Below are 25,355 nucleotides of genomic sequence, written 5' to 3'. Positions count from 1 at the left end.
CGCCTCATCCTGCCTCCGTCCTCCGCTCCCCGCCCCCTCCTGGTTTCGCGTCTCCAAGCCCGTCGCGCCCGCTATAATCACGTGATTGCCTCATCCGGGTCCTTTGCGTTCTCTCTCCCTCTCCCAACATGGCGGCCTCAGGTGAGTGAGCGGCCGAGCGTGGCCAAGGACCAGGCTCCGAAATAGCCCCCGGGCTTGATCCGCTCCTTGCTGGAGTTGGGGGGCAGGTGGCACCGGCCCCCTTCGGACCTGGGAGCTGCGGCAGGCTGGCGGCATAGCCGCGTTGGGCTGCTGCCTCGGAATGTTTAGGGGGAGGGGAGAGGCCTTCCCCTCCCCCTCACACTCTTTTCACCCCGTTGCTCGCGGTTGGAGGAGGCAGTAATGGTGGGCTTCGGCTCCAGTCGGAGGAGGTAGCGCAGAAAGGCGTGCGGGAGGTGCGAGGCCCTTCTCCTAGGCGTGAAGCACTGCGCCCGCGCCAAGGCGCGGAGGAAGGACGGAGGCGGTTGCCGCGCGGACCGGAGCGCATGAGACCCGGTCTCCAAGGCGCGAGGCCGTTGCGGACCCTAGTGGGGGCAGCGGGGGGCAGTTAGAATGCGAGCGCGAGGCCGTGGAGGGGCGGGGGGAAGCGGCGGTGCGCGTGCGCGACTAGAGGCGAGATGAAGCAGGCTCGCCTCGGAAGCGTGCGCGGGAGTCCAGATGGGAATCTCCGATGGGCCCTGGTTTGGCTCCTTGATGACCTTGTACTTTATGCTTCAGTCGGTTGTGGAGTGTGACCTGGCCTCTGCACTCCAAGGGTTCCGCACATTGGGTTTGGAGGTTGGTGCTGCTATAGTTGGGGGTAGGGAACCTAGTGTGCGCCCACGTGTTAGGGCGGAGCTGTAGGGATGGACACCTATCTTCTACGCGGGTTTTCTTTCCAACTCTTAATTCAACAGTTTGTACTATATGTCAGGCAGGGGTAGGAAACGAGATCAAGTCGTTGCCTTACACAGCTTCCATTTTGATTAACTTTTTGGTAGTTTCAGTTGTCAGGATTCAGCTTGCTTTGGTCGTTTCCCTGGATAATTGGGAAACTTCCCCAGAAGGTGCTATTAAAATAATAGCTAGAGGTTCTGTGGTTTTCCTTTTTTAAAAAAAGTGGGGTGTGTATGTCACTGCATTGCAAGTGGGTTTGTGGGTGAGGTTGGTTTTTGTTTTACATTTTAAATGGACCTGTAAGAATGCCAGTTTGGCTTTTCCACACCTAGCTTTTTAGTTTAGGAAATACAGTTTATTTTATCTAACGTGACCTTTTAGTTTGTAAAAAATACTTTTTGGATTGCTGCCTCTAAACTGTTTTGAGATAGGGTCTCTATTATTTAGCTTTGACTACCCTGGAACCTTGTAGACCAGGGTGACCTAGATCTCACAGAGATCCACTGCCTCCCAAGTTATAAGATTAAAGGTGACATTCAGTGTCCCCTTCTTTTCAGGACTGAGGTTTCTCTTTGTAGCCTTGGCTGTCGTGGAAACTTCATAGATCTGCCTGCCTCTCAAGTACTAGTGTTTAAGAACTTTATCTCCCCCCCCCCATTGTTGAACCTTAAACCCAGAACTTTTGGATGCAGTAGGCAAGCATCACACACATAGCCCCCCCTTTTTTTTTAAGATTTTGTTTTTTGGAGATTGGAAACTCAGTAGATCAGGCTGGCCTTGAACTCAGATCCTCGAGTGCTGGGATTAAAGGCGTGCCCCAGAACCTGTTTAGACAAGCAGTCAGTAAGCTATATATTCCCAACCCTGGAACTTTGAATATAACAGCTTTTGTTACTGTAGCACTTAATTGAAGGAACCTGTGAAATGGTGGTTTCTCACAGCTGAAGAAAAATTACTTGCATGTAGCAGAGCAGGGTCAAAATCTGGGGACTCCAGGCTCTTGGTCCCATTAAGATGGGAAGTACTAAAGTGCACACTAAGTTGGAGTTGCTGTCGAAAAACATCATCTAAATAAAACTATTTTATGTATTTTTTATTTAACTTTTTACACGTATTACTCTCATCTCCCTCCCCCAGCCCCCCATTCCTCCCCCCCCAAGAAACTCTTAAATGGTGGAAAATACTCAATGGCCTAGATTTACTACCTTGTCAGTTGAGTGTCTTAACTAAGTGAAGTCTAGATGTGTTTCCCCTTTGAAATTCTTAGTGGTGGACATCATAGCTGAACTGAGGATATGGCTCACATAGGCCAAGGCTGTCAAGTTGAGTTTAATTCCCAGAATCCACATGGTGGAGGCCAGAGCAGACTCCTCCAAGTTATCCTCTGACCTGTGTGCTATCAAACAATAGTCAAAATAAATTGTGGGCCAGGCGGTGGTGCACACCTTTAATCCCAGCACTTGGAGGCAGAGGCAGTGGCAGTCGGATCTCTGAGTTCGAGGCTAGCCTGGACTACAAGAGCTAGTTCCAGGACAGCCTCCAGAGCCACAGAGAAACCCTGTTTCAAAAAAAAACAAAACAAAAAAAGTAAGCTGTGTCTTTGGTTTTACTCTGGTGTGGAATTCACAATTTAAGGTTTGCCTAGTAATGTCTCCTCCCCTTTTTCTCCCCTATCTATGTTACCCTCCCAGGAAGACCCCCTCTTTAAACTTATCTCAGGGAATGTGGCTTGATTTGTTACCTCAGCACACGTTTACCTCTTACTTGGCTTTTGAAGAGTATGGAATTGACCACATTTCTTCAATTACACCGACTTTTGAGTGGCCAGTAAACCCAGAGTTGGAAATGAGCTTTGGGTTCTCTGTGAAAATACTAAATAACAACTTAATCAGTAATTGGTAATGTGACTCTCTGCTGACTTTCAGTGTCAGTGTTTTGGAGCTGATTGACAAATGAGGATTATTTAAGTTTCTAGGAAACTTGAGCCAAGGTAGGTATGTATGCCTTTAAAACAATACTTAAATCTGTGAGGTCTTAGCTGAAGGCTTCTGTCATCCCAGCACTCAGGAGGTTGAGACTGGAGGATTGCCATGAGTTCCAGGCTAGCCTGAAAACAGTGAGATCTTGCATCAGATAAAAGGGCTTTTTTTTAAAAGTTTTTATTGTGACTATCTGAATTGTTAAAGTGGACTGCCTCTTTACTTAGTCTGAATTTCTTCATGTATAAGTGGATATAGTGTATCGGTAGATCTCTTAGCAATAGGAATCATAATATTTTGACATTACGATTAAAATTGTACCTAGTGTATGTAAGGTGTGCTTAGCACTGTATCAACACTCATTGTGCTGAGGTATTTGGATTTATAGTGAGAAGATGGTATTAAATGACTGCCTTTACAAAGTGCTGATCTTTATAGTTGAGCATTATAAAGGCTGTAGTTGCATGTACACAATACAAATTACCTTTTTGCAAATCCCATCCTGTATAGAGTATTGGTTGCTTTACAAGGATGACCAAGGCTAAAAACTATGAAGACAAATTCTGAGTATCCTCAATTGAAGGAAAACAGTTTCAGATTGAGGAAGTATGTGTATCTACTTTGGTAATAACTTTGAAATGTAATTCACAAGGGAATTGTTGGTGTGTTTTAAGGCTTGCCTTTAAATCTAGCACTTGGGAAGGCATAGGCAGACAAATTTTCCTGTGCTTAGGGCCAGCCAAGCCTCTCTCTCCCACCCCACAAAAGGTACAGAAGTAAGTTTGCCATATACAGGTAAGCTTAGTTGCTTATACTTGGGAGTGGCGAATTATGTTGCCAGAGCCTCCCAAGTTTTAGGATTTACTTGTTATGCACATGCACGTGGATTTTTTTTTGTGTGTGTGTGTGACAGGGGCTGGCCTTCAGCAGCCTTCCTGCCTGTCTCCTGAGCCTTTTATTGAAGTGAAAATGTCACTAGGGTAATGTTTCTCAGGCTAGAGATAGAGCTCAGTGGTGAGTGCTTACCTACCTATCTCTATCATGTGTGAAACCATGTGTTAGCACCATCCAGAAAACAACAGAAAGTTTGAATTGCACAAGTAGCAAATGCCTGTAATTTCAGTGCTTGGGAGGCAGGGACAGGATTCCTGTGAATCCAGGACAGCCAGAACTACACAGTGAGATCCTGCTTCAAAGGGGTGTCAAGTGAGGGGAGAGAAAAAGAAAGCTAAGATTATGAGTTAAGAAATGAACTGGGTTTTTTTCCCCATTTCAGGATTGATGGGGTTGAATTTTTTTGTTTGGTTTTTTGGGTGGGTTTTGTTTGGTTTTGTTTTCACCATTTATTTGGGTTTTTTGGTTGGTTTGGGTTTTTGTTATTGGTGGTGATGGTTTGGTTTTTGAAACAGCTCTGGCTGTCCTGGAATTTGCTTTATAGATCAGGCTGGCCTAGAACATGAATTCCAACTGCCTCTGCCTCCCCAGTGCTGGGATTAAATCATGTATTTTATGTGCGGGTGTTTTGCTTTTTGTTTTTCCGGTTTATCTACCATGTGCCTGCAGTTCCTGGGCAGGCCAGAAGGAGGCATCAGATGCCTTTGAACCTAGTTACAGACTGCTGTTAGCTTCTATCTGGGTACTGGGAGTGAAACCAGGGTTCTATTGGAGGGCAGCCAGTACTCTTACTCTCTGAGCTATTCCTTTAGCTCCTTAAATTGATTCTTATGTTGTATCTTTTTGTAACAACCCATCCAACCACAGGTGCTGGTGCCGCACATAGCTTGGTATTAAGAGTGTTTTCCTTGCCATGTGCAAGTTCACAGCACTGCACAATAAAGCCAGATGGATCATAGTGTAGTGTTTTGTGCCTGGAAAGTTGAACCAGGAGAATTTTGAATTTCAGGTCAGCCTGAACCACTAGTCTCTTCCCCCAGTATATTGTCTCTAATTTGGGAGATGATTTTAAATTCTTAGATTTAACTTTACCAGGCAGGAAAAAGGCTTTAGTAATTGGAACAAGTTTGCTTTGAGTTGGTTGATTTGTTAGCTAATTAATGCAAGATTTGGGATCGGGAAAGAAGAAATAGAGGAGAGGTGAAATAATTGGACAAAGGCTTTGTATTCTTTTTGGTTTTTCAAGACAGGCTTTCTCTGTAACAGCTGATCTGGAGCTCACTCTGTAGAGCAGGCTGGCATCAAACACAGAGATCCACCTGTCTTTGCTTTTTTGAGACAGAGTCTATCTATGTAGTTCTATCCTGGAGCTTCGTAGATCAGGCCTCCTCCAACTCAGATTTTCCTTCCTCTACCTCCTGAGTGCTGGAGATAGTTATTTGCAACCACACCCAGCTTTAAAATCTTGTTATTTTTAATTGTGTAACTATTTCTAAATGTGGGTATATGCACATGAGTACAGGTAGCCAGGCATCAGACTCCCCCTATAACTGGAGTTGCATGCTATTGAGTCCCCTGCAAGAGCAGTCCACTTACCCTTCTTTCCAGCCCCCGCAGTTGAAATCTTTTAAACATGCAGGACCCTAGATTTTTGGAGGCACCAACGGCACAGGAGGATTTTGATAGCTGGTCAGTGGGGTAAAATGAAGTGCAACAAACATTGCTATCCCAGTTATTTTGAAATATCAAGTAACATTAATGAAGAATGAGACTTCTGTTTGTCTGAACTTGAATCAAGAGGTTAAGAGTTAAAGCCCTCATGTACTGAGTTGATTTAAGCCAGATCATTTCAGAGGGTAGGTTACTTCCAAATTATGTTTTGGTGTATAAGATAATACATACAGAACAATGGGTAAAGAGGGGATACCTTAAATTCTTACTGTTCTGTTGAGCTCAATCCCTTAGCTTGACCACCACCAGTGTTTTCTTCAAGTGGTCAAAAGAGGCTAATAAATAGATGTTAGCTAATGATATTAGTAGCTAAATGAGGATCAGAATCTCTAACAAGCATCATTCTAACTCCAGGTGTTGTTTTTGTTTGTTTATTTTAATTAAAAAAGCATAAGATCAAGACTAAAATAATGTGGCTAGAAAGATGAAGAGTGGTTAGCTACTCTTGCCGATGACAGGTTCAATTCCCAGCTCCTACATAGTGGTTCGCTATGATCTGTGACTCCCGGTCCAGGTATGCATTTGGAGCACGTACACTCAGACAAAAGATTCTGAGTACATAAAGCAAATTAAATAAATCTAAATAATGTTCTGCCTTGTGTCACATTCAGGTGATCTTATTGTTAGCTCTGGCCTAGCATGTACCCCAGCACCATATCAACCTGGTGTGATGGTACATGCCTGTGATCACAGCACTGAGGGAGGAGGTGGGGGCAAGAGAATCAACCACCAAGGTCATCCTTGGCTGCATGGGCCAGGCCAGTTAGTGACCAAACTGGACTGCATAAACCTACTTGTCTCAGTGAGGGATGGGTGGCGAACTTAAAGGTGTCTACGTGTGAATTGACGCAATGTGAGTGCTTTAGAACCTTCTGTTTTACTATTTTCAAACAGTAGTTCCCGACTGTAGCCCAATTCAGTGGCCAGACCTTGGCACTCTATCTAGCCTGAGAATTTGAGATGTGGTACAGTCAACAGCTAATTCAGAGGAACAGAAGGGACTGAGAGGATTGTGTGGTCTAGCTGGTAAATTGTCCATTTTAGAGCCACTTTAGTGGAACCTGGCGGTGGTGGCGATCCAGGCCAGCCTGGTCTACAGAGCAAGACCCAGGACAGCCTTCAAAGCTACAGAAAAACCTTGTCTGAAAAGAGACCCAGACAGAGAGAGACTACTGATTTATAGCCATCTTTTTTTTTTCCAGCATGTCCACTTCATTTGAGCATTCAACCCTTAATACTTGAGGTTGTTAAGTATGTCCATAATGCTGTTTGTAGCCTGAGGAATGCAGAAAGTGCCATGTCACTGGAGTTACTGGTGGTCATGGTACCCTGTGGATGCAAGGAACTAAAATCAGGTCTTCTGGAAGGGCAACAAGTGCTCTTAATTATTGAACTATCTTTGCAGTCTATGTATTTTATTTTTTAGAAGTCCTTTATTGCAAGGGCATAGTGAGACAGGAACAGGTGTGGATCTCTGAACTCAGGATTACCTTGGATTACATAGCAAGTTTTTTTTTTTAAAGCAGTTTCTAATTTAAAATTATTAAAATTTTCTCCTTTGGGGAGGTGGTTTTAATTTTGGTTTTAGAGTTTTTCTGTTGTCAGCCAGGCTAGCCTCCAACTCAGATCCTTCAGCTTCTTCCCAGGTGCACAGCCACTACCAGCTAAAAACTTCAAATGGGGCTGAGACATATGACTCATCAGTAAGCAAGCCTTTGCCTTACTTGTATATTAGGCCCTGTGTGAGTAAATAATGTAGTAGAAAATATCTCCTCATAGCCATACTTCCTGGAGGGTATTACTTTCTATATCTCCCTTTCTGTACCTAAATATGTATATATACATAAGCATTTATCTATCTTTGTTGTATTCGTTTTGTAGGGCATGGTCTGTGTATTCCAGGCTAGATTCAAGCTCGTCATATAGCTGAGATAGCCTTTAACTTCTAATCTTACTCTACCTACTTGCCATACCCAGTTTCCATAGTGTTAAGTATTGAAGCCAGGACTTCATGCTAGTTATGTTAGCAAATGAGCTGTATTTGCCTTCACCTTTTTAAAGATAGTCTCACACACGCGTCCTCCTGCCTCAGCCTTGACTTCCTTGACTATTATTGTCTTAGTTAGGTTTACTATTACTGTAAAGAGACATCATGACCATGGCAACTCTTAGAAAACATTTACTTGAGGGTAGCTTGCTTACAATTTCAAAGATATTCTTTATTATGTATACAGTGTTCTGTCCTCATGCCTTCATGACAGAAGAGGACACAAGATCTCATAGATAGTTGTGAGCTACCGTATGATTGCTGGGAATTGAACTCAGGACCTCAGAAGATCAGCCAGTGCTCTTAACCACTCTTCACTTTTGGGGCCATTTTCTTTCAAACCATTACAATTGTGTTGTACTTTGTCTGCATTTATATCTACATAACATTCTTTCATGTGAACTTCATAGTCTCAATCATCTGACCAGTCTTTGTTGATTTCTTTAGAATGCCTTTAATGGTACAGGATAAAAGTCTATAAATTCAGCCTGGTGATGGCAGTGGCGACGCACTTGGGAGGCAGAGGCAGGCATGGATCTCTGAGTTTGAGGCCAGCCTGGTCTACAAAGCTACACAGAGAAACCTTGTCTCAAAAAAGTCTATAAAATATTATCTTGAAAGCCAAAAAAAGGTCTTAAGTATTTGAGTGTCCTTGGATAATAATCTTTCTCTCTTTTCAGCAAAAAAGAAGAATAAGAAGGGGAAGACCATCTCCCTAACAGACTTTCTGGCTGAGGACGGGGGTACTGGTGGAGGAAGTACCTATGTCCCCAAGCCAGTCAGCTGGGCTGATGAAACAGATGATCTGGAAGGAGATGGTAATGTCCCTTTGTCACTGTCCTTAGAACTATCATGCCTAAATTTTCAGTTTCACAATCATATTCCATAATTTGCCTCATTTGTGATTGGAAAGGGTCCTGAAATTTTTTGTGTCTTGGGGTGTTGGGTTTATTTTCTGGAAGACTGAAGTGAACTTTCAGAATAGCTACTGGCTGCTGTGTTAAAATTGAGTAGTTAGCTAGTGGTAGTGGTGCACACCTTTAATCCCAGCATTTGGGAGGCAGAGGCAGGTTCATCTATGTGAGTTTGTTCCTGGTCTACAGAGCAAGTTTCAGGACAGCCAGAGCTATACTGAAAAGCCCAGTCTTAAAAAACTCTGATAGCTAGGTGTGGTGATACATGCCTTTAGTCCCAGGGCCTGTCTGTTACTAGCTGCTCTTTGACTGTGCAAGGCTATTCTGTATTTTTGCCCATAGTTAGTTATTTCTTTCTCTCACTTTGTTTTCACCTCAACTTCATGCCAAATAGCTCCTGAGCATACATAATTTAACAGATTGTATCAACATCACTTATGAGGATCAAAAGATCTTACATCTAAAAGAAACCTATAACTGGTTTTGTGTGTGTGTGTGTGTGTGTGTGTGTTAGTTGATTGATTGGTGGGGGGAGTTTGTGTGATTTCACTGTGCAGTCTTTACTGACCTGTAATCCATAGAGGTCCATCTGCCTCTACCTCTGGACTCCTGGGATTAAAGGTTTGCACCACTATGCCTGGCTTTGTTTTTGGTTGGGGTATATGTATTTCTGTTGTTGTATGTGTTTCAGGCAAGGTCTCTGGGTAGCACTATCTGACCTAGAACTTGCTATGTAGACAAGACTGACTTCAAGCTTTCTGAGGTCTGCTCACATCTACCTCTCCAGTACTGGTATTACAGGATGTGCTACCACCTCAGAACTTTTTAATAATTATTAGAGCATAATCATTAGTCTAACCACCTTTTTTTGGTTTATCAAGACAGGATTTCTCTGTTGTTTTGGAACCTGTCCTGGAACTATCTTGGTAGACCAGGCTTGCCTCAAACTCAGAGATCATCTGCCTCTGCCTGCCTAGTACTGGGATTAAAGGCATGTGCCACCAATGCCCGACTTCTGACCACCTATCTTTTTCCCTTAAAACTTACTACAAACTGATTTCTTTGTGTGTGACCCATTTTTATAATAAAAATAAGTAAATTTCATATAGCTTATGCCTTCTCCAAATGTTGAAACTAAATACAAATTCAAGGGTCAGGATTAGAATAGTTGGTTTGGTTTTGTTTGTTTGGATTAGGGGAAGGTAAACCTTGAAGAAAGCCTGGTGAGGTGTCACAGACCTGTAATCCCTGTAATGGGAGGAGGAGGCAAGAGAAGCCTAGACTACACAACACTTTGGGGTGGGGGACAGAAGATAAAAACAGACATGAATGCTCCTTACTTTCTGTTTTTCTCTAACTATGAATATTTTGCCTGTGTTACCTGTTGGATTCCCCGGAACTGGGTTTACAGATGGTTATAAACCACCATATGGATGCTGGGAATTAAACCTGAGTCCTGCAAGAGCAGCAAGCACTCTTAACTGCTTAGCCACCTTTCCAGCCCCAGTCTGTTCACTCTTAAGTATAACACCTTAGAAGCATTTTCTTTGTCTTTTGCTTCAATGCTACAGCCTTGTTGTGACTGGGCTGGTGTTGGCATGAATCTCTCTGGTTGTAAGGGAGTGTTCCTCTCAATTCTCTTTTTGTTTGTTTTAATCCTGTATGTGTGTTGTTTTTTCAGACAAGATCTCTTTATATAGTCCTGACTGGCCTGGAATTCACTGAATACCAGGCTGGTCTCTAACTTTGACTCAGCCTCTCCCTCAATGCCTGCTGGGGTTTGGGTTGTTTGAGACAGTCTCATTCTGTAGCCTAGGGTGGCCTTGAGTTCACATCAGTCCTGTCCAGCCACCTGGGTACTCTGCCATGCCCGGCTTCTTAATTCCTTTCCTGCTCTTTTATCCTAGTGTCAACAACTTGGCATAGTAATGACGATGATGTGTATAGGGCACCTCCAATTGACCGTTCCATCCTTCCCACTGCTCCACGGGCTGCTCGGGAACCCAATATTGACCGGAGCCGTCTTCCCAAATCACCACCCTACACTGCTTTCCTGGGGAACCTGCCCTATGATGTGACAGAAGACTCCATTAAGGAATTCTTTAGAGGATTAAATGTGAGTGTGTTAACATTAAACTGCTTGTGGAATGTTGAGGATAGTAGCTAAAGTAAATTGATAGTGGAAGGCAGCAGAGTCCCAAGAAGGAAAGAATACATTGATTTATTATTTATTTTTATTTATTTTTTTAGAGCTAAATTCTTACATATGTACTGATCACGATGGCTTGTTGTTTCCCCTTCTACTTGTTCCTTTATTCTCAGATCAGCGCTGTACGCTTACCACGTGAACCCAGCAATCCCGACAGGTTGAAAGGTTTTGGCTATGCAGAATTTGAAGACCTGGATTCTCTGCTCAGTGCTCTGAGTCTCAATGAAGAGGTAAAGAAATAGCAAACCAAGTCACACTCCATGTCCTTTGAGCTACAGTGATTTCTGTTAAATTTGGGGAAGTGCTTTGATGAAATTTTAGGAAAGAATCCTGTTGGGTACTAGGTTTCTAGTAAATCTACTTGTTACTTTGTCTCAACTCTAGGGTTTTATTTTTTTCAGGGCTGGGGTATTTAACCCTAGAAACCCGTGATCACTTCTGAGAAACCCGTGTCCTAAACCACATTCCATAGTCTAATTGGTATAATTGTAAATAAACAGCTCTTAGAAATGTTTTTACTGAATGGTAATTGAATGTCATGATCTGTATCAGATAGTGGTAAAAATTCATAGGTACAGACAGACACTGGTTCGTTTCACACCTGTAATCTCAGCTTTTGGTCAGTATTTAAAAGGTAATTTAGAAAGGGCAAGTCAGGGGCTGGAGAGTTGGCTCAGAGGTTAATAGCACTGGCTGCTCTTCTAGAGGTCCTGAGTTCAATTCCCAGCAACCATATGGTGTCTCACCACCATCTGTAATGAGATCTGGTGCCCTCTTCTGGCGTGCAGGCAGAACACTGTATACTTAATAATAAAAAAAAGGGCAAGTCAGAGTATACAACAATGTTCTTAGCTGTTTTGCTGCTTGTCGTTGTCCTGTTTGAATAAAATTGCTTTGGTACTGATCATGCTAGATTAGTTACGGTTTTTGTTTTGGTGAGGGAGGTTGGAGGATTGTTTGGTTTTGGGTTTTTGTTTGTTTGTTTTCCAAGACAGGGTTTCCCTGTAAGTGACTGCTTTGGCTGTCCTGGAACTTGCTTTTGTAAACCAGGCTGGCCTCAGAGATCTGCCTGCCTCTGCCTCCCAAGGACTGGGATTAAAAGAGTGTGTTGCTGGGTGTTGGTGCACACCTTTAATCCCAGCACTCGAGGCCAGCCTGGTCTACAGAGCGAGTTCCAGACAGGCTCCAAAGCAATACAGAGAAACCCTGTCTCAAAAAACCAAAAAAGAGAATGTCACCACTAGGCTGGAACCTGGAGTGACTCTTGCAAGAGTTTCCTAGGGGCTGTAATTACAAGTGTGTTAACTTGCTGAAAATTGTTTTCCGTATGCTTAACAAACTGCTAGAGTTAATTTCATTATATGAAGATCAACAAGGGGCAGTTAATAGGGTCCTGTGCTCTCAGTCTCTAGGTAACAGGCGAATTCGAGTGGACGTTGCTGACCAAGCACAGGATAAAGGTGAGGAAGCTGGCAGAGTTTCCAGGTTGGCGGTGGGTCCTGTAGTAGCAGTTCTCAAACCAGGTTGCTCTGTGCAACTTTAGACCATAGATGAAGGGATTGTACTGACACCTAGTAGATAGAATCCAGAGATTCATCCTGTCTCCTCAAAGGATTCCCAACTCAAGATATTAGTTAGAGCTGGGAGTTTTTCTGTCTCACCTGATCTCACTGACTGGTTTCTCTCCCACCCGTCAGTCCCCACAGCAGCTTATTAAATAATCAGTCAGCGGCTAATATTAAATATAATTGCCTGAACAATTTCTGTTATTCTGTATTTTACCATGGAGCTCATAGCTTGTTACTTCACATCTTGCTTCCTGAGCAGCTACATGGTGTTATCCTGACTCCACCTTCTTTTTCTCTATAACTAGCTATATTGTGCCTGACCATTAGCCAAACAGCTTTATTCATCAAACAATAAAAGCAACACATTTGCAGCATATACAGAAGGACATCCTACATCAGCTAGTAGGTTGAGATTTCAAAGAAGGGGCTGGAGCGATAGACACCTCATTGGTTAAGAGCTCTGGCTACTCTTCAGAGGGCCTAGGTTTGATTCCCAGCACCTAAATGACAGCTCACACCTGTCTGTAACACCTTTTCCAGGGCTTCTGGCACTCACAGAGGTGCATTCAGGCAGAACATCAATGAACATTGAATAAAAATTAGCACTGAGTAGCCTAATTGGACCTTAGATCTATAATTAGACTTGCTGTGTAGCAGTTTAAGCTATACTCTGAAACAGATAAAGACACATTTGAAGAAAATAGATAAGTTCCTTAGAGAGTGCAGCCTAATGCTAGTGCAGTAGAAAACAGAAGCCAATGGGGTGTAATGTGAAAGGTGTTAGGAGAAAAGTGAGTAGTGTCTTAACTCATTTGTTTTTCTCTGCAGACCGGGATGATCGTTCTTTTGGTCGAGATAGAAATCGGGACTCTGACAAAACAGACACAGACTGGAGGGCCCGTCCTGCCACAGACAGCTTTGATGACTACCCACCTAGAAGAGGGGATGATAGCTTTGGAGACAGTAAGTTCAATTTTTCAAATTCATTCCTTTGGTGTTCTTAGGTCTATTTGATAGTATAGAACATTAGTAATTAGAGGTTGGGGTATGACTTCAGAGATAAAGTTTCTATTGTTTCTACTTGTTTGGGGGGTGTTTATTTGGGGTTTGATAATACAGAGCATAGACAAATGCAGAAAAGGAATTTTAAGCTCCTATTAAAGAAAATCCTAACAGAAAGTATAGGCATTTCTCTTTGGACATGATTATTTGTAAAGAAGCATAGTGAGTGTGGTGTGAGAGGGCAGATGAAACATGGCAAATAATGGAAATTCTTCATATTATATCACAATGTATATGTAATATTAAGAATAAAACTTAAAGCTCAGAAAAAGGCTATTTGAGAGCAGTCCTGTGTTGTAAAAGTTTTGTTTGTTTTTGAGGTGTTTCCATGATGTAGTCCTGGCTGGCCTGGCACTCTATGCTATACCTACATGGCCCTCCTGTTTGCTAAGACTGACAGCTTAAGATTTTATTTTTTATCAGGTGTGATGACATACACCTTTAATGCCAGCAATTGGGAGGCAGGGGCTGGCAGATCTCTTGGATTTGAGGATAGCCTGGTCTACATAGAAAAACCCTGTCTTAATTTTATATATATAGTTTTTAATGGGGGGGATTTGCACACAAGTATAGTGTCTGCAGAGACGGTGAAGCATTGGACACTAGCTGGAGTTAAAAACCAGTTGTTGCCCTCCTGGTGTGGGTTGTAGAAACCAACTCGGGTCCTGTGGAAGAGCAGTGAGAACTCCTATAGCAGAGTCATCTCTCTAGCCACCACAGCTTTTTTATGATTTATTTTATGGGCATTTTGTTTGTTTGCATTTATGTCTTATCTAAAGCTTTCAGATCCCCTGGAACTAGAGACACAGATTGACATGAGCTGCTATATGCCCAGTGGGAATTGAACTCTGGTCCCCTGGAAGAGCAGCCAGTGCTCTTAACGCTGAGCCATCTCTCCAGGCTTCACCACCACCACCACCCCCCCTTTTTTTTTTTAACATTTTTAAGGGTAGCCAAGCACATGTATGCCTTAGCATAAGTTGGGGGAGGTCAGAGGTCAATTTTTGAGAGTCATGAGCCCTGATTTATTGAGCTATCTGGCTGATCCTCACACTAAGCTTTTTGAAGCAATCTTTGGTTGTTTTATCTCAAGCATAGAAAATTCCAGCTGTATTCTGTTTTGTGCTTACATTTTTAAATGTCATATTCTAGAATTTGTTGTGGAATATATATTTTTATCATCTCCCCACCCAAGGGGGGAAAAAACCACTTTAACCCAGCAAAATTTCATTAGGGGAACGGCCTGGAGCTGTCATTTTGCGCATGTGGGTTTTTTTTTGTTTGTTTGTTTTTTGTTTTGGACAGGAAGATAACCTTGAACTTGGCCCTGCTGCATATACTTCTCAAGTGGTGTTTCTAGGGGAAGCGTTCTGCTGTGAACTCCATTCATAGTACCCATTGGCGTTTTTGGTTTTTGTGTTTAAGAAATGGTTAGCTACTGAGAAATTTTTAATTCAGTACAAATGTTCTGATGTGCTTAAACTCTATAAAAACTGAATCAGTAACTAGAAGGTGATCAACTGTGCTGGAAGAGTGGTGTTACCTATACTCTTTTCTTTCTAGAGTATCGAGATCGTTATGATTCAGACCGGTATCGGGATGGATATCGGGACGGGTATCGGGATGGCCCACGCAGAGATATGGATCGTTATGGGGGCCGGGATCGCTATGATGACCGAGGCAGCAGAGACTATGACCGAGGTAGTCACAGTAACATACACTGTAAAAGTGCTTCTTTTCAAGAATTTCTTTTTGGCTTCTTTTCCTTTCTGTGTGACCACAATTTGAGGTATGTTTACAGGCTATGACTCCAGGATAGGCAGTGGCAGAAGAGCGTTTGGTAGTGGGTACCGCAGAGATGATGACTACAGAGGAGGTGGGGACCGCTATGAAGACCGGTATGACAGAAGGGACGATCGGTCCTGGAGCTCCAGGGACGATTACTCTCGGGATGATTATAGACGTGATGACAGAGGTACTCATTTTCTTATTTGTTATAGTGGAGCACAATGCTGGAAAGTTGCAGTCTTAAAATGTATTTGCCTACCTCTGAGCTTTGAAAACACCGTTTATAATATTGTAAAGAAAGTAGCAGAGCACAGTAGCACAGTAGACAATTGGATATGGGTGGCATAATGAAAATAAGACAGTCTTTTCTTCAGTTAAAATTAAAAAAAAAAAAAGCCAGGTGGTAGTTTATGCACACCCTTAATCCCAGCACTGGGAATGCAAAGACAGGCGGATCTCTGAGTTCAAGGCCAGTCTGGTCTACAGAGCAAGTTCTGGGACAGCCAGGGCTACACAGAGAAACCCTGTCTCAAAAAATAAATAAATAAATTATAAATAGTAGAAAAGGAAATGTTCTTTCAAGTGAAGAAAACGAAAGTCCAAGCCAGTAGTTTAGTGTGATCATGTTGGAAACAAATGTTGCTGATTTTGAGTGGTTATTCTAAAAATTATGAACCTAATTGCTGAAACAAAGCACTTGGCTCTGACAAATGTTACTAAAAATAACTTCTTATGTTCTTAAATGTTATGATGGCATCTGAAGGCAAGGTTGTCTGGCCTAAAATATTGATACTAATGATAGTGTATACATTTAATCCCAGGACTTGGGAGCCAGAGGCAGGCAGTAGATCTGTATGTGTTCAAAGCCAGCCATGGCTGGTCCTTATCTTTCTAGATCTTACTCTACTCTCTTAGTCACTCTTTTGTGTGTACTTGCATGCATGGAAGTTGAAGACATTTGTAAGAATCCAGTCTCTACCATGAGTGTTCAGAAAATCAAACTTGGGTTGTCAAGCTTAGGAAGTAAGCATATTTTTTTTATTTGTTTATTTGTTGGTTTTTTGAGACAGAATTTCTCTGTGGCTTTGGAGGCTGTCCTGGAACTAGCTCTTGTAGACCAGGCTGGTCTCAAACTCACAGAAATCTGCCTCCTAAGTACTGGGATTAAAGGTGTGTGTCACCAGCGCCCAGATAGGAATAAGCATCTTTAACTGCTGAGCTTCCTCTGCACCTGAACTTAATTTTGTTAAACTTAACGTGCAGTATTCTTTTTTAAATCTGATGGTCCTATCAAATGTGGCTTCTTGTACACAGAGACTGTCACCTATCCTTGTAGCTTTTTACATAGTATCTAAACAGGTTATCACTGAGCTGTTGGAGTTTGTCGATACAGGGAAATTTTAAATGAAAAGGGGTACTTTTAGTGGGGAGGAGAGGTGGAGGTGGTAAACCATATTCATTCCATTGTCTAGTCCGCCAAATACTGGCTATATATTTTCTCAGCCGCTTTTATCTTGAATATAAAGATAATTGCTCCTTGGCAGGACTGGGCAGTTGTAGTAACTGCTGCCTTACATCTCTCATAGAAGGTCTGGAGATGGTTCATGAGACGGTGTTGCTATACAAGCAGTAGGAACTAGTTCTGTGCCAACACCACATAAGAAACTTGTCAAGGGGCTAGAAAGGCTGGCTGAGCAGTTAAGAGCACTTGGTGCTCTTGCAGAGGAGCAAGGTTCAGTTCTCAGCCTCCCATGATGGCTCACAACCACCAAAACTCCAGTTCTAGGGGACCTATTGTTCTCTTATGACCTCAAAAGGCACGAGACACACGTGCTTCACATGCATACAGGCAAAACACTACATGTAAAATAAATAACTTGAAAAAAAGAGACAGGCTAATTCCTAGAACCCACTGGGTGGCCATCCTACCTTAACAAGCTCTGGGTCAGTCAGATCCAGGAAAGGTGTCCTTTGGTTGACCTCTGTGCTCACGCATGGTGTACACACAAAGGCTAAATAGTATACTATTCCAATGCACGCACCCATGTAATATAGCGTTTTTATTGTGAGAAGGTAGTGCACATGGTGGCACACACAGGCTTCCTCTCTAGTCACTGTACCTTTCGTATTCATTGTTTTCTGGGCTAAGGATGTAGCCAATTTTTGGTTTATTCTGAAAGTACTCTGATAATGTGGAAAAATTAATAAGAAATCGAGTTACTCAGAATTTCATAAAAAATGTTAAGAACTAGATGCCTGCTCTGCAGGTAATGAGTCTAAGTTCATATCTCTCTCTCTCTCTCTCTCTCTCTCTCTCTCTCTCTCTCTCACACACACACACACACACACACACACACACACCTGCCTCTACCTCACTTTTTTTCCGGTTTTTACGAGACAGGGTTTCTCTGTATTGTTTTGGAGGCTGTCGGTCCAGCCCGGCCTCGAACTCACAGAGATCCGCCTGCCTCTGCCTCCCGAGTGCTGGGAATTAAAGGCGCGCGCCACCACCGCCTGGCCTCTACCTCACTTCTTAATTGCTTGCTACAAGGTCTTTTTTAACCTGTTGAAGATGTTCATCTTCCAGACCATATCCTTGAACAGGATCATGAGAGCTGTGTCTGGCTTTGGAAACTATTACTTAGAATTTCATTTAACTTAGGTCCCCCCCAAAGACCCAAACTGAATCTAAAACCTCGGAGTACTCCTAAGGAAGATGATTCCTCTGCTAGCACCTCCCAGTCCAGCCGAGCAGCTTCTATCTTTGGAGGGGCAAAGCCTGTCGACACAGCTGCTAGAGAAAGAGAGGTAGAAGAGCGGCTACAGAAGGAGCAAGAGAAGTTGCAGCGGCAGCTGGATGAGCCAAAGCTAGACCGCCGGCCACGGGAGAGGTAAGGTATTTGATAGGGGCTTCATCCCTGCTGCTGAGTGGGGGCATTTTGGGGATGGGAGAGATGGCTGGTATCACTGAGCAGTGTTTTAGGCAGGGTGAAGCAGTCTGCAGAGTGAGATAGTATCACACACAAAAGACTTCATTCCTTGGAGTTTTCAAAACTTCAAATTTTGCTACACTTGCTGTAAATAGAAATTGGTGGCACTTTGATACAGAAGTAAATAAATTGTGCCTGTTTTTTATAAAATGGATTTGTCCAGTTTCTTATTTTCTTTGTTTTTATTATTATTTTATTTGTTTGTTTGGTTGGTTTCTCAAGACTGGGTTTCTATGTAGCTTTGTAACCTGTCCTGGAACTCACTCTGTAGACCAGGCTAACCTCGAGCTCACAGAGATTTGCTTGCCCTCTGCCTCGAGTGCTGGGATTGAAGGGGTGCACCAATAGTGTCCATCTTGTAGCTGTTAATTTTTGTAATAAAGTTTGTGTCGGGATCATGATGGCCTTTAGTGAACTGAACACCACTTTTCTGTCTTTTAATCTCCTGTATATATAGACACCCAAGTTGGCGAAGTGAAGAAACTCAGGAAAGAGAAAGGTCGAGGACAGGAAGTGAGTCATCTCAGACTGGGACCTCAGCCACATCTGGCAGAAGTAAGTCAGACCAGGGTGGGTATCAGTATTGCTGTTTCCATATCCAGAGTATGCAGGTACTTTGCAGTGTTTGTAGATTTAGTCTTCAAACAGTCTCTACGTCTCCATGGGTATCCTGAAACTTCTTGTGCAGACCAGACTGGCCTTGAACCCATCAGCAATGGTTGATGGGTTTTCACGTCTCTCCTCCAAAAGCCTGAGGAACAGGTATCAAAACAGACAAATGATGTGTTTATTATCTGTCACTAAAGAGAATACTTGACTGTTAGATATATTATTTTTTAACATGTATTTTGTGGAGAGATGGATATTCATGCCATGCCTTGAAACCAGAAGAAAACCTGCAGAAGTCTGAAACTCCACCGTGCGTGGTCCTGGTGTTGGCTGAATTCAGTTATTAGCAGGTCTTGGTGAGAAGTGGCCATACCTGCTGAGCCATCTTGCCAGCCCCTATTTTCTGTCTCGCCAGTGTATGTTGGGTGTTTTGTTTTTAGAGCCACCATAGCACTGGCATTCACGGGCTCTTGTTCAGAGTGACATTGTTTAGGCAACCTCAAAGCAGTGTCCATGAGGGATGGAACATCATTCTTCCTGAGATTGTTCACTCACAGGCATTGCTGTGTTTCATCATACTGTGACCTACTGTTGCCTAAGGTCTCCTACTTGCAGGTTTGCTTGTACCTGAGTGATTTAAGGGAGTTCAAGGCCAAGGTGGTTTGTAGATTAAGCCAAGTATTAAGAGTTTTCTGGGTGTGTTTCACATTTGGAGTGGCTTAGTAACATAACATAGTGATCCCTGTGTAGCCACTTGGGTAGTGCTTGTACTCCAAATGTAGGAGGTACCTGGTGCAGTGTTTCTGGTCTTTGTTCCTGTGTGAAGGCAGTTGTCTCCTTACACAGGTGGATTTTCCCTTATCTGTGTTCATAAAGTATTTCTCTCCAGAGGACATGTATAATTACAACTATTAGTCAAATCAGTCTGTACTGGTGGAAAGGAATTGATGTGGTGGTACATCATTTTCCATACTGTTGCAGTCCAGGTGAATACTATACAGTGACTCTTCCCTCCTCTCCCACCCCCCAGATACACGAAGGAGAGAGAGTGAGAAGTCTCTAGAAAATGAAACCCTCAATAAAGAAGAAGACTGTCACTCTCCAACCTCCAAACCTTCTAAACCTGATCAGCCTCTAAAGGTAATGCCAGCCCCTCCACCAAAGGAGAATGCGTGGGTGAAGCGAAGCTCTAACCCTCCTGCTCGATCTCAGAGCTCAGACACAGAGCAGCAGTCCCCTACAAGGTGAGTAGGTCTGCAACAGCAGCTGCTTAGCTGGAAGGTGCCCTGAGGGGGACTGGCCTTTGTAGTGTTACAGATGAGGTTGCCTCATGTATAATTCATACTAAGGTCTCCACAATGTCTGTTTTCTTGATTTTTTTTTTTTTTTTTTTTTTTTTTTGTTAGCCAGTTGGTGTTTTGATGGGTTGAAATCAGCTATGATGGCTGCATTTTTACCACAGAAATCTGTGGGATATGTCTGGGTTTTGTCCTGGGACATACTGTTAGTGTAACCTTGGAAGGTCATGTCACTCAAGGGACTTAAGATTCTCTTAACTTTTCTCAATTTTTGCAAAAAACTACTGCTAATCTTGCTGGGTTATACATTCCAGCGCATATGGCAGTTGAGTGTGGAAGTGACTTCTTTCGTTGTCTTTTCCCATACTTAAATATTGCAGTGTTCAACGTGTACTCTTGTGTGTTTCTGTAAAGGCAACGCACTGCATTCAGGAAATAGTATGAGCTTGTGTTGTCTTTCCTTTAAAACTGATGGTTGATTGCTTGCTCCATTCTAGTGGTGGAGGGAAAGTAGCTCCAGCTCAGCCTTCTGAGGATGGACCGTCAAGAAAAGGTGAGCCAAGAGAAAAGTAGGTTTTGATCTGTTTAAAGCCTTGAATACAAACACATCCATGAGTTAGAGATTCAGTTCCCAGCACCCATTTATATATATAAATGGCAGCCGACAGCCCCCAAAACAATACAGAGAAACCCTGTCTCATAAAAACAAAAAAAAAATTCCAGAATTAAGCACCTTGACCAAATAAATGTTTTTTGATTTTCAAGACAAGGTGTCTTTGTAACCTTTATTGTCCTGTAACTCTGTATTCCAAGCTGATCTCAAACTCAAAGATCTGCCTGCTTCCTCGAGTGCTGGGATTAAAGGCATGAACAAGAAGAAAAGAAAAAAATTTACTGTTTTTTTTTTTTTTAATGAAGGCTGTAGGGGTTTTTTGTTGTTGTTGTTGTTTTCGTTTGTTTTTTCTTCAGGTCTTTGGGTCTCATGATGACAAGTTCATATGTGTACATGATGTATTTCAATCATATCCTCACTGCTGCCCTGTTAGCCTCTCTTGTCTCCTTCCTGTCAATCCCTCTTCCCAGCTAGCGTCTATTCTGCTTTTATGGCTTTTGTAGGGTAGTGGCCTTGTGGGCTTTATTGAGGATTACAAAAGTTCTGGCACCTTACCCCAGTGGCCACCCTATTGAAAATGTCTTCCCTACGCCTGTCAACCTTCAGTCAAGAAATTTTGACTCTTATGCCAGTTTTGTAATGTTATTTTGATGAGCTACCTTTTCTTGCCAGTAGAGGGCAGGAATGAACTCTTCAAGGAATGTTCAAAGCTGGCTTTCCTGTTAAACCCTGCCTTGGTGTAAATTGGACAGGAATAAATATGTCCAGGCTAGAAATATCACCATTAACCAATCAAGGTCACTACAGGACAATCTAGTCCTTTTTCTCTTTTTCTTTCTTTCCTGGAAGGGGGTAGGGGGTGGTTATTTGGCTAGTTGGCTTTTTTTTTTTTTTTTTTTTTTTTTTTGAGACATGATTTCTCTAGGTAGTGCTGGTTGTCCTGAAACTTATTCCATAGACCAGGCTGGCCTCTAACTCAGATCTGCCTGTCTCTGTCTCACCAGTTCTGGGATTAAAGGCCTGCACCACTACCACCACCTGACTTCTAGTTTTTATTTCTATATTGCTTTCCCAGGTGGCATTTACTATAGTGGGACTTTTTAATAGGTCTTGTTTGGTATGCCTGGGTGTGGTATTGGAATTTGGGAAGAAAGATGTTGATTGGGGGGATGATTTGGAGTGGATTTATTTCCCTTAGTACATGTTTTCTTCATCTTAAAGGAAAGCTAGTACAGGGAAATGGGTTACTTTATATGACTTGAATTTGGTTTTTGTGTTTCTGCATAAACAGATGAAAATAAAATAGATGGGTTAAGTGTCCCAAAAGGCCAAACTGGGATCTCAAGTCGTGGTCCTGGAGATGGGGGGAACAAAGACCACTGGAAGGAGTTGGATAGGTAAGTATGTTTTCTCTTCCCTCCCTGTTTATAGATTGTTGATATTAGGTGAAGGGGTCTTTCCCAAGTGTTATCAGGTCTACCACTGAACAAACTAGAGTCACGGTTATATTTGGAGTATCTGAAATTTCTGCACTGTCCCAGTTATGCTGTTGAATAGGTGGTCTGTGCTTGTGTCTTTTCAGGAAAGATGGCAGAAAAGATCAAGACTCCAGATCTGCACCTGAGCCAAAGAAATCTGAGGAGAACCCAGCCTCTGTAAGTGCCATGTGCTTGCATCCACTCCTCGTAGCTGAATTTTGCACCAGGCTCCTTTTTTCTTGAGACTAGGGAGGTTGGTAATAAGGCAGTGGTGTTTTGGGGGTTTTTGTTTGTTTTGTTTTCACAAATTATTGAGAAAAGCTAAGATGGGCTTTCTGTTGATGGCCTATCCTTCTGAGCTGTTACCCTCTTGCAAAGTGGAAAGGATGTGTATCTCTGGTGAGCTCACTTGTGACCCTGGCCTTCCCTGACTGCTGTAGTGGAACATGCTGCCCCTAGATGAATTCATGTGGTCTGGACTCAGCTATGCCAAAGCATTAACTTCTGCTTCTAGGTATTTGGTAGAAAGATCTCAGGCTTTATTACGTTGTCCCTCTCATCTGTTACAGAAGTTTAGTTCTGCGAGCAAGTATGCTGCTCTCTCTGTGGATGGTGAAGATGAGGATGAGGGAGATGACCAGGCTGAGTAGACCTCCTCGTGCTGTGCTTTCTTCTAGTCTCCACCCCGGAAGATTCGAGAGCAAATCAAACCTCTATCCAGACAAGAAAAAATAAAACTCACCATCTCCTGAAGACCTTTCTTAACTTTTTTTTAATGAAATGAAAATGTTTTGCATGCTGCTGCAGCCTTTTAAAGTACTGAAGTAATTGGAAAATCACCACTGTAGCCAGAGAGATGTGGCTACCGCTTTTGAATGGGGAAGTTGTGATGTGTTCTGATGATACCAAGTGGCTACCTTTGTGACTAGTGCCTGGGGCTCCATTCAGCAGAAATGTAGTGACAGTGAGACTCGGTTGCATCAGTTAGGCAGTAGAGAAAGGTACAGGGAAGAGTGAGAGTTCTACCTTGTAATTCTTATCCTGTGGTGGCACCTATGAATTCCCAAACATCATCTGAACAAATTTCCCATCCTTGGAAAGGTAGATTTAGTCTCTCAAGTTATTTTAGTCTCCAGGAGGCTGCCAGCCATTCTACTTCAATTCAGACTTAACTGGGGCCAGCCTAGGAGGGGCTGTGTTTTGTTTGTCTTTTTACCCCCCAAGGGGGTAGTTGGGAGTGAGTCTACAGGCCACTAACAAGTAGTACCTCTGGGGACCAAAATGAATGGGAAACTCAATCGTGGTTTGAAAAGCTTTGGGGGAGTGATTGGTTATTTCATGCCAGGTAGTAAGGGAAAATGGTGTGACCTCCAATAGACATGTGAATAGAACAATCATTTCCTGGATGAGGAAGCACTTAGTGGTCATGGGAAATTCCAGTCTTCTAAAATCTGTCCTTTCTAAACATTTGAATATATCCACATTCTTTCCAAACTTTGTCACTCTGGTCATCTCAAGTTCTTGATGACACAGTCAGCCTTCCAAAAGCAGTCTCTGTAAGTCACACACCTGCTCTCACAGCTTTTTTTTTTTTTTTTTTTTTAAATCTTGGCCACCAGAAGCTGTGGCCTGGGGAATCACTGCTTTTGTCAAACAGACCAGCTCTATGGTGTCTTTAATTGCTGCTCCTGCTGCTTTCACCCCCTTGGAGGTCAGAGTATTTCCTTTGATGGACTTGGGTGGTGAATGGGGGCACGTAAATGGAAAAGTTGAGTTAAAGGTCTTCAGCCTTGATTGGGTGTTAAAGATTTCTATGTTTCCTTCACTGGAACTCTATGCTGGTGCTTGGGTTTATAATGTGACCTAGACTGTGCTTTTCTGCTTTGGGGGGGGTTGGTTTCTTGACTTCCTTCAAGAATAAAGGATGATGTAGAGAACTATTGAGTAAGGTCTGGCTTCTCTTGAGCACAGTAGCTTGGCCTGTCTGCTTTGATCTGCTCCTTGACAAATAGCTTCCCTTTTGTGGGACATCAGGTACTTGCAGGCAAATGAGACCTAGTCTTAATGTGCAAACCCTGGACCTGCTCTGCAGGAGCGTTGGTTTCGTGGGCTGCAGCAGTGGGCATAGCAAGTCACTCATCCAGTGGACTTGATTGGCTAGTAGCTAGGAAGTGGGCTTTTAGAGAGACCCGCCATTGAATGGGTTTTTTTTTAAACCTTTGGTTGTAGACAATGAAAAGGTAGTTTCCCTCTTCATGTCTATTTCCCTTCCAGATAGTTGCATCCAGAAGAAAGCTGTTCTGTCCCATACTCTCCTACTTTGCTCCTCTGTTAAAATAAAAACAGGGGTTGACTTATGTCCCGCTCCTGAATACGTGTAAAATTTGTACAAAAATATCTTCTATGAAAATGATTTGTAATCTGTAGACATTACTTGGGAGATGTCTTGAGATGTAAAATCCCATCCTTTGGGTTGAGGGTTTTTTTGTTTTTCTCCAAATAAACCCAGTCTTTAAAGTTGAAGTTAATGCTGCAGTTTTTGGATACTCCCTGTGTTTTTGTTGTACCCGTCTCTTTAATATCCAGTCCTTCAGTTTGCATAGCCTTGGATTAGTTATTGCATAGTGGTGGAGGTAAACTCAGTGCACAAAGCCAAGATTGGGTACCTTAGTTACTCAAGTTCAACCTCCAGCATTTTTGACCAGTGTTACACTCGAATGTGGATGTGACATGTGCCATCTATGCCTCCTTAGTTTCACCCCAAGCTGTCCATGAGGCCAAGTGGTGCCATCCACACCAACTAGAGTTGTGCACAGCTGCCGTGTAGCGCCAATACAGAAACCACTGTTCTTCATGAGATACCTCACATTTAAGCTTTCCAAACAAAAGTGGTCATTACTGAAAAGCAGGAAAAGGGGTTAGGGAAGAGACAGACTTTACAGAGTCACAAGGAATTGGAACACATTTGAGGTACTCTATCCAAGAATGATGCAGCACTGGCTGTGTGCCATTAGAGGCAGCTGCTTCTCCGTTTTGTTGTTTGGTTTGGTGGGTTTTGTGAGACAGGGTTTCTCTGTGTAGCCTTGGCAGTCATGGAACTCTGAGACGGTTTGAAGCTGCCACTTTGTATTCCTATTTTCCAATAGGTCCAGAACTGACAGGAAGTAATCCGTGAGCGGCTGTGCTGAGAGCTTGTCAGTGCGGCTAAATAGAGGTTTCCCAGGCTTCATCCCAGAAGCTAGTCTCAGTAGGCCTAATAG

At 42.9% G+C, this 25,355-nt stretch overlaps 1 protein-coding gene across 2 annotated transcripts; it reads left to right on the top strand.

The window, feature by feature from the left end:
- Positions 1 to 24,618, top strand: Eif4b (eukaryotic translation initiation factor 4B). Of its 2 annotated transcripts, none has more exons than XM_040753754.1 (15): positions 1 to 141; positions 8,247 to 8,384; positions 10,388 to 10,596; positions 10,803 to 10,919; positions 12,095 to 12,149; positions 13,086 to 13,220; positions 14,883 to 15,020; positions 15,121 to 15,294; positions 17,770 to 17,998; positions 18,555 to 18,652; positions 19,737 to 19,950; positions 20,502 to 20,557; positions 21,909 to 22,014; positions 22,200 to 22,272; positions 22,665 to 24,618. In XM_040753754.1, the coding sequence occupies exons 1-15, from the start codon at positions 129 to 131 to the stop codon at positions 22,743 to 22,745; spliced, it is 1,836 nt and encodes a 611-aa protein (XP_040609688.1). In that variant the 5' UTR covers positions 1 to 128; the 3' UTR covers positions 22,746 to 24,618. The 2 variants fall into 2 exon arrangements, with proteins under 2 accessions (XP_040609688.1, XP_040609687.1); XM_040753753.1 differs by having other exon boundaries at positions 18,555 to 18,667.
- The last annotated feature ends 737 nt before the right edge of the window (positions 24,619 to 25,355 follow it).

The sequence above is a fragment of the Mesocricetus auratus genome, unplaced genomic scaffold (assembly GCF_017639785.1).
Source record: "Mesocricetus auratus isolate SY011 unplaced genomic scaffold, BCM_Maur_2.0 Super-Scaffold_100010, whole genome shotgun sequence".
NCBI lineage: Eukaryota > Metazoa > Chordata > Mammalia > Rodentia > Cricetidae > Mesocricetus > Mesocricetus auratus.
The sequence above is the reverse complement of the archived record's forward strand: the minus strand, read 5'-3'. Positions and strand labels throughout refer to the sequence as shown.

Bases quoted from the DNA above. Each gene is read 5' to 3' on its own strand.
- Eif4b (XM_040753753.1), top strand. The intron at 20,558-21,908 runs GTGAGCCAAGAG...CTGCATAAACAG, and splicing joins GGATGGACCGTCAAGAAAAG to ATGAAAATAAAATAGATGGG. The intron at 22,273-22,664 runs GTAAGTGCCATG...CATCTGTTACAG, and splicing joins CTGAGGAGAACCCAGCCTCT to AAGTTTAGTTCTGCGAGCAA.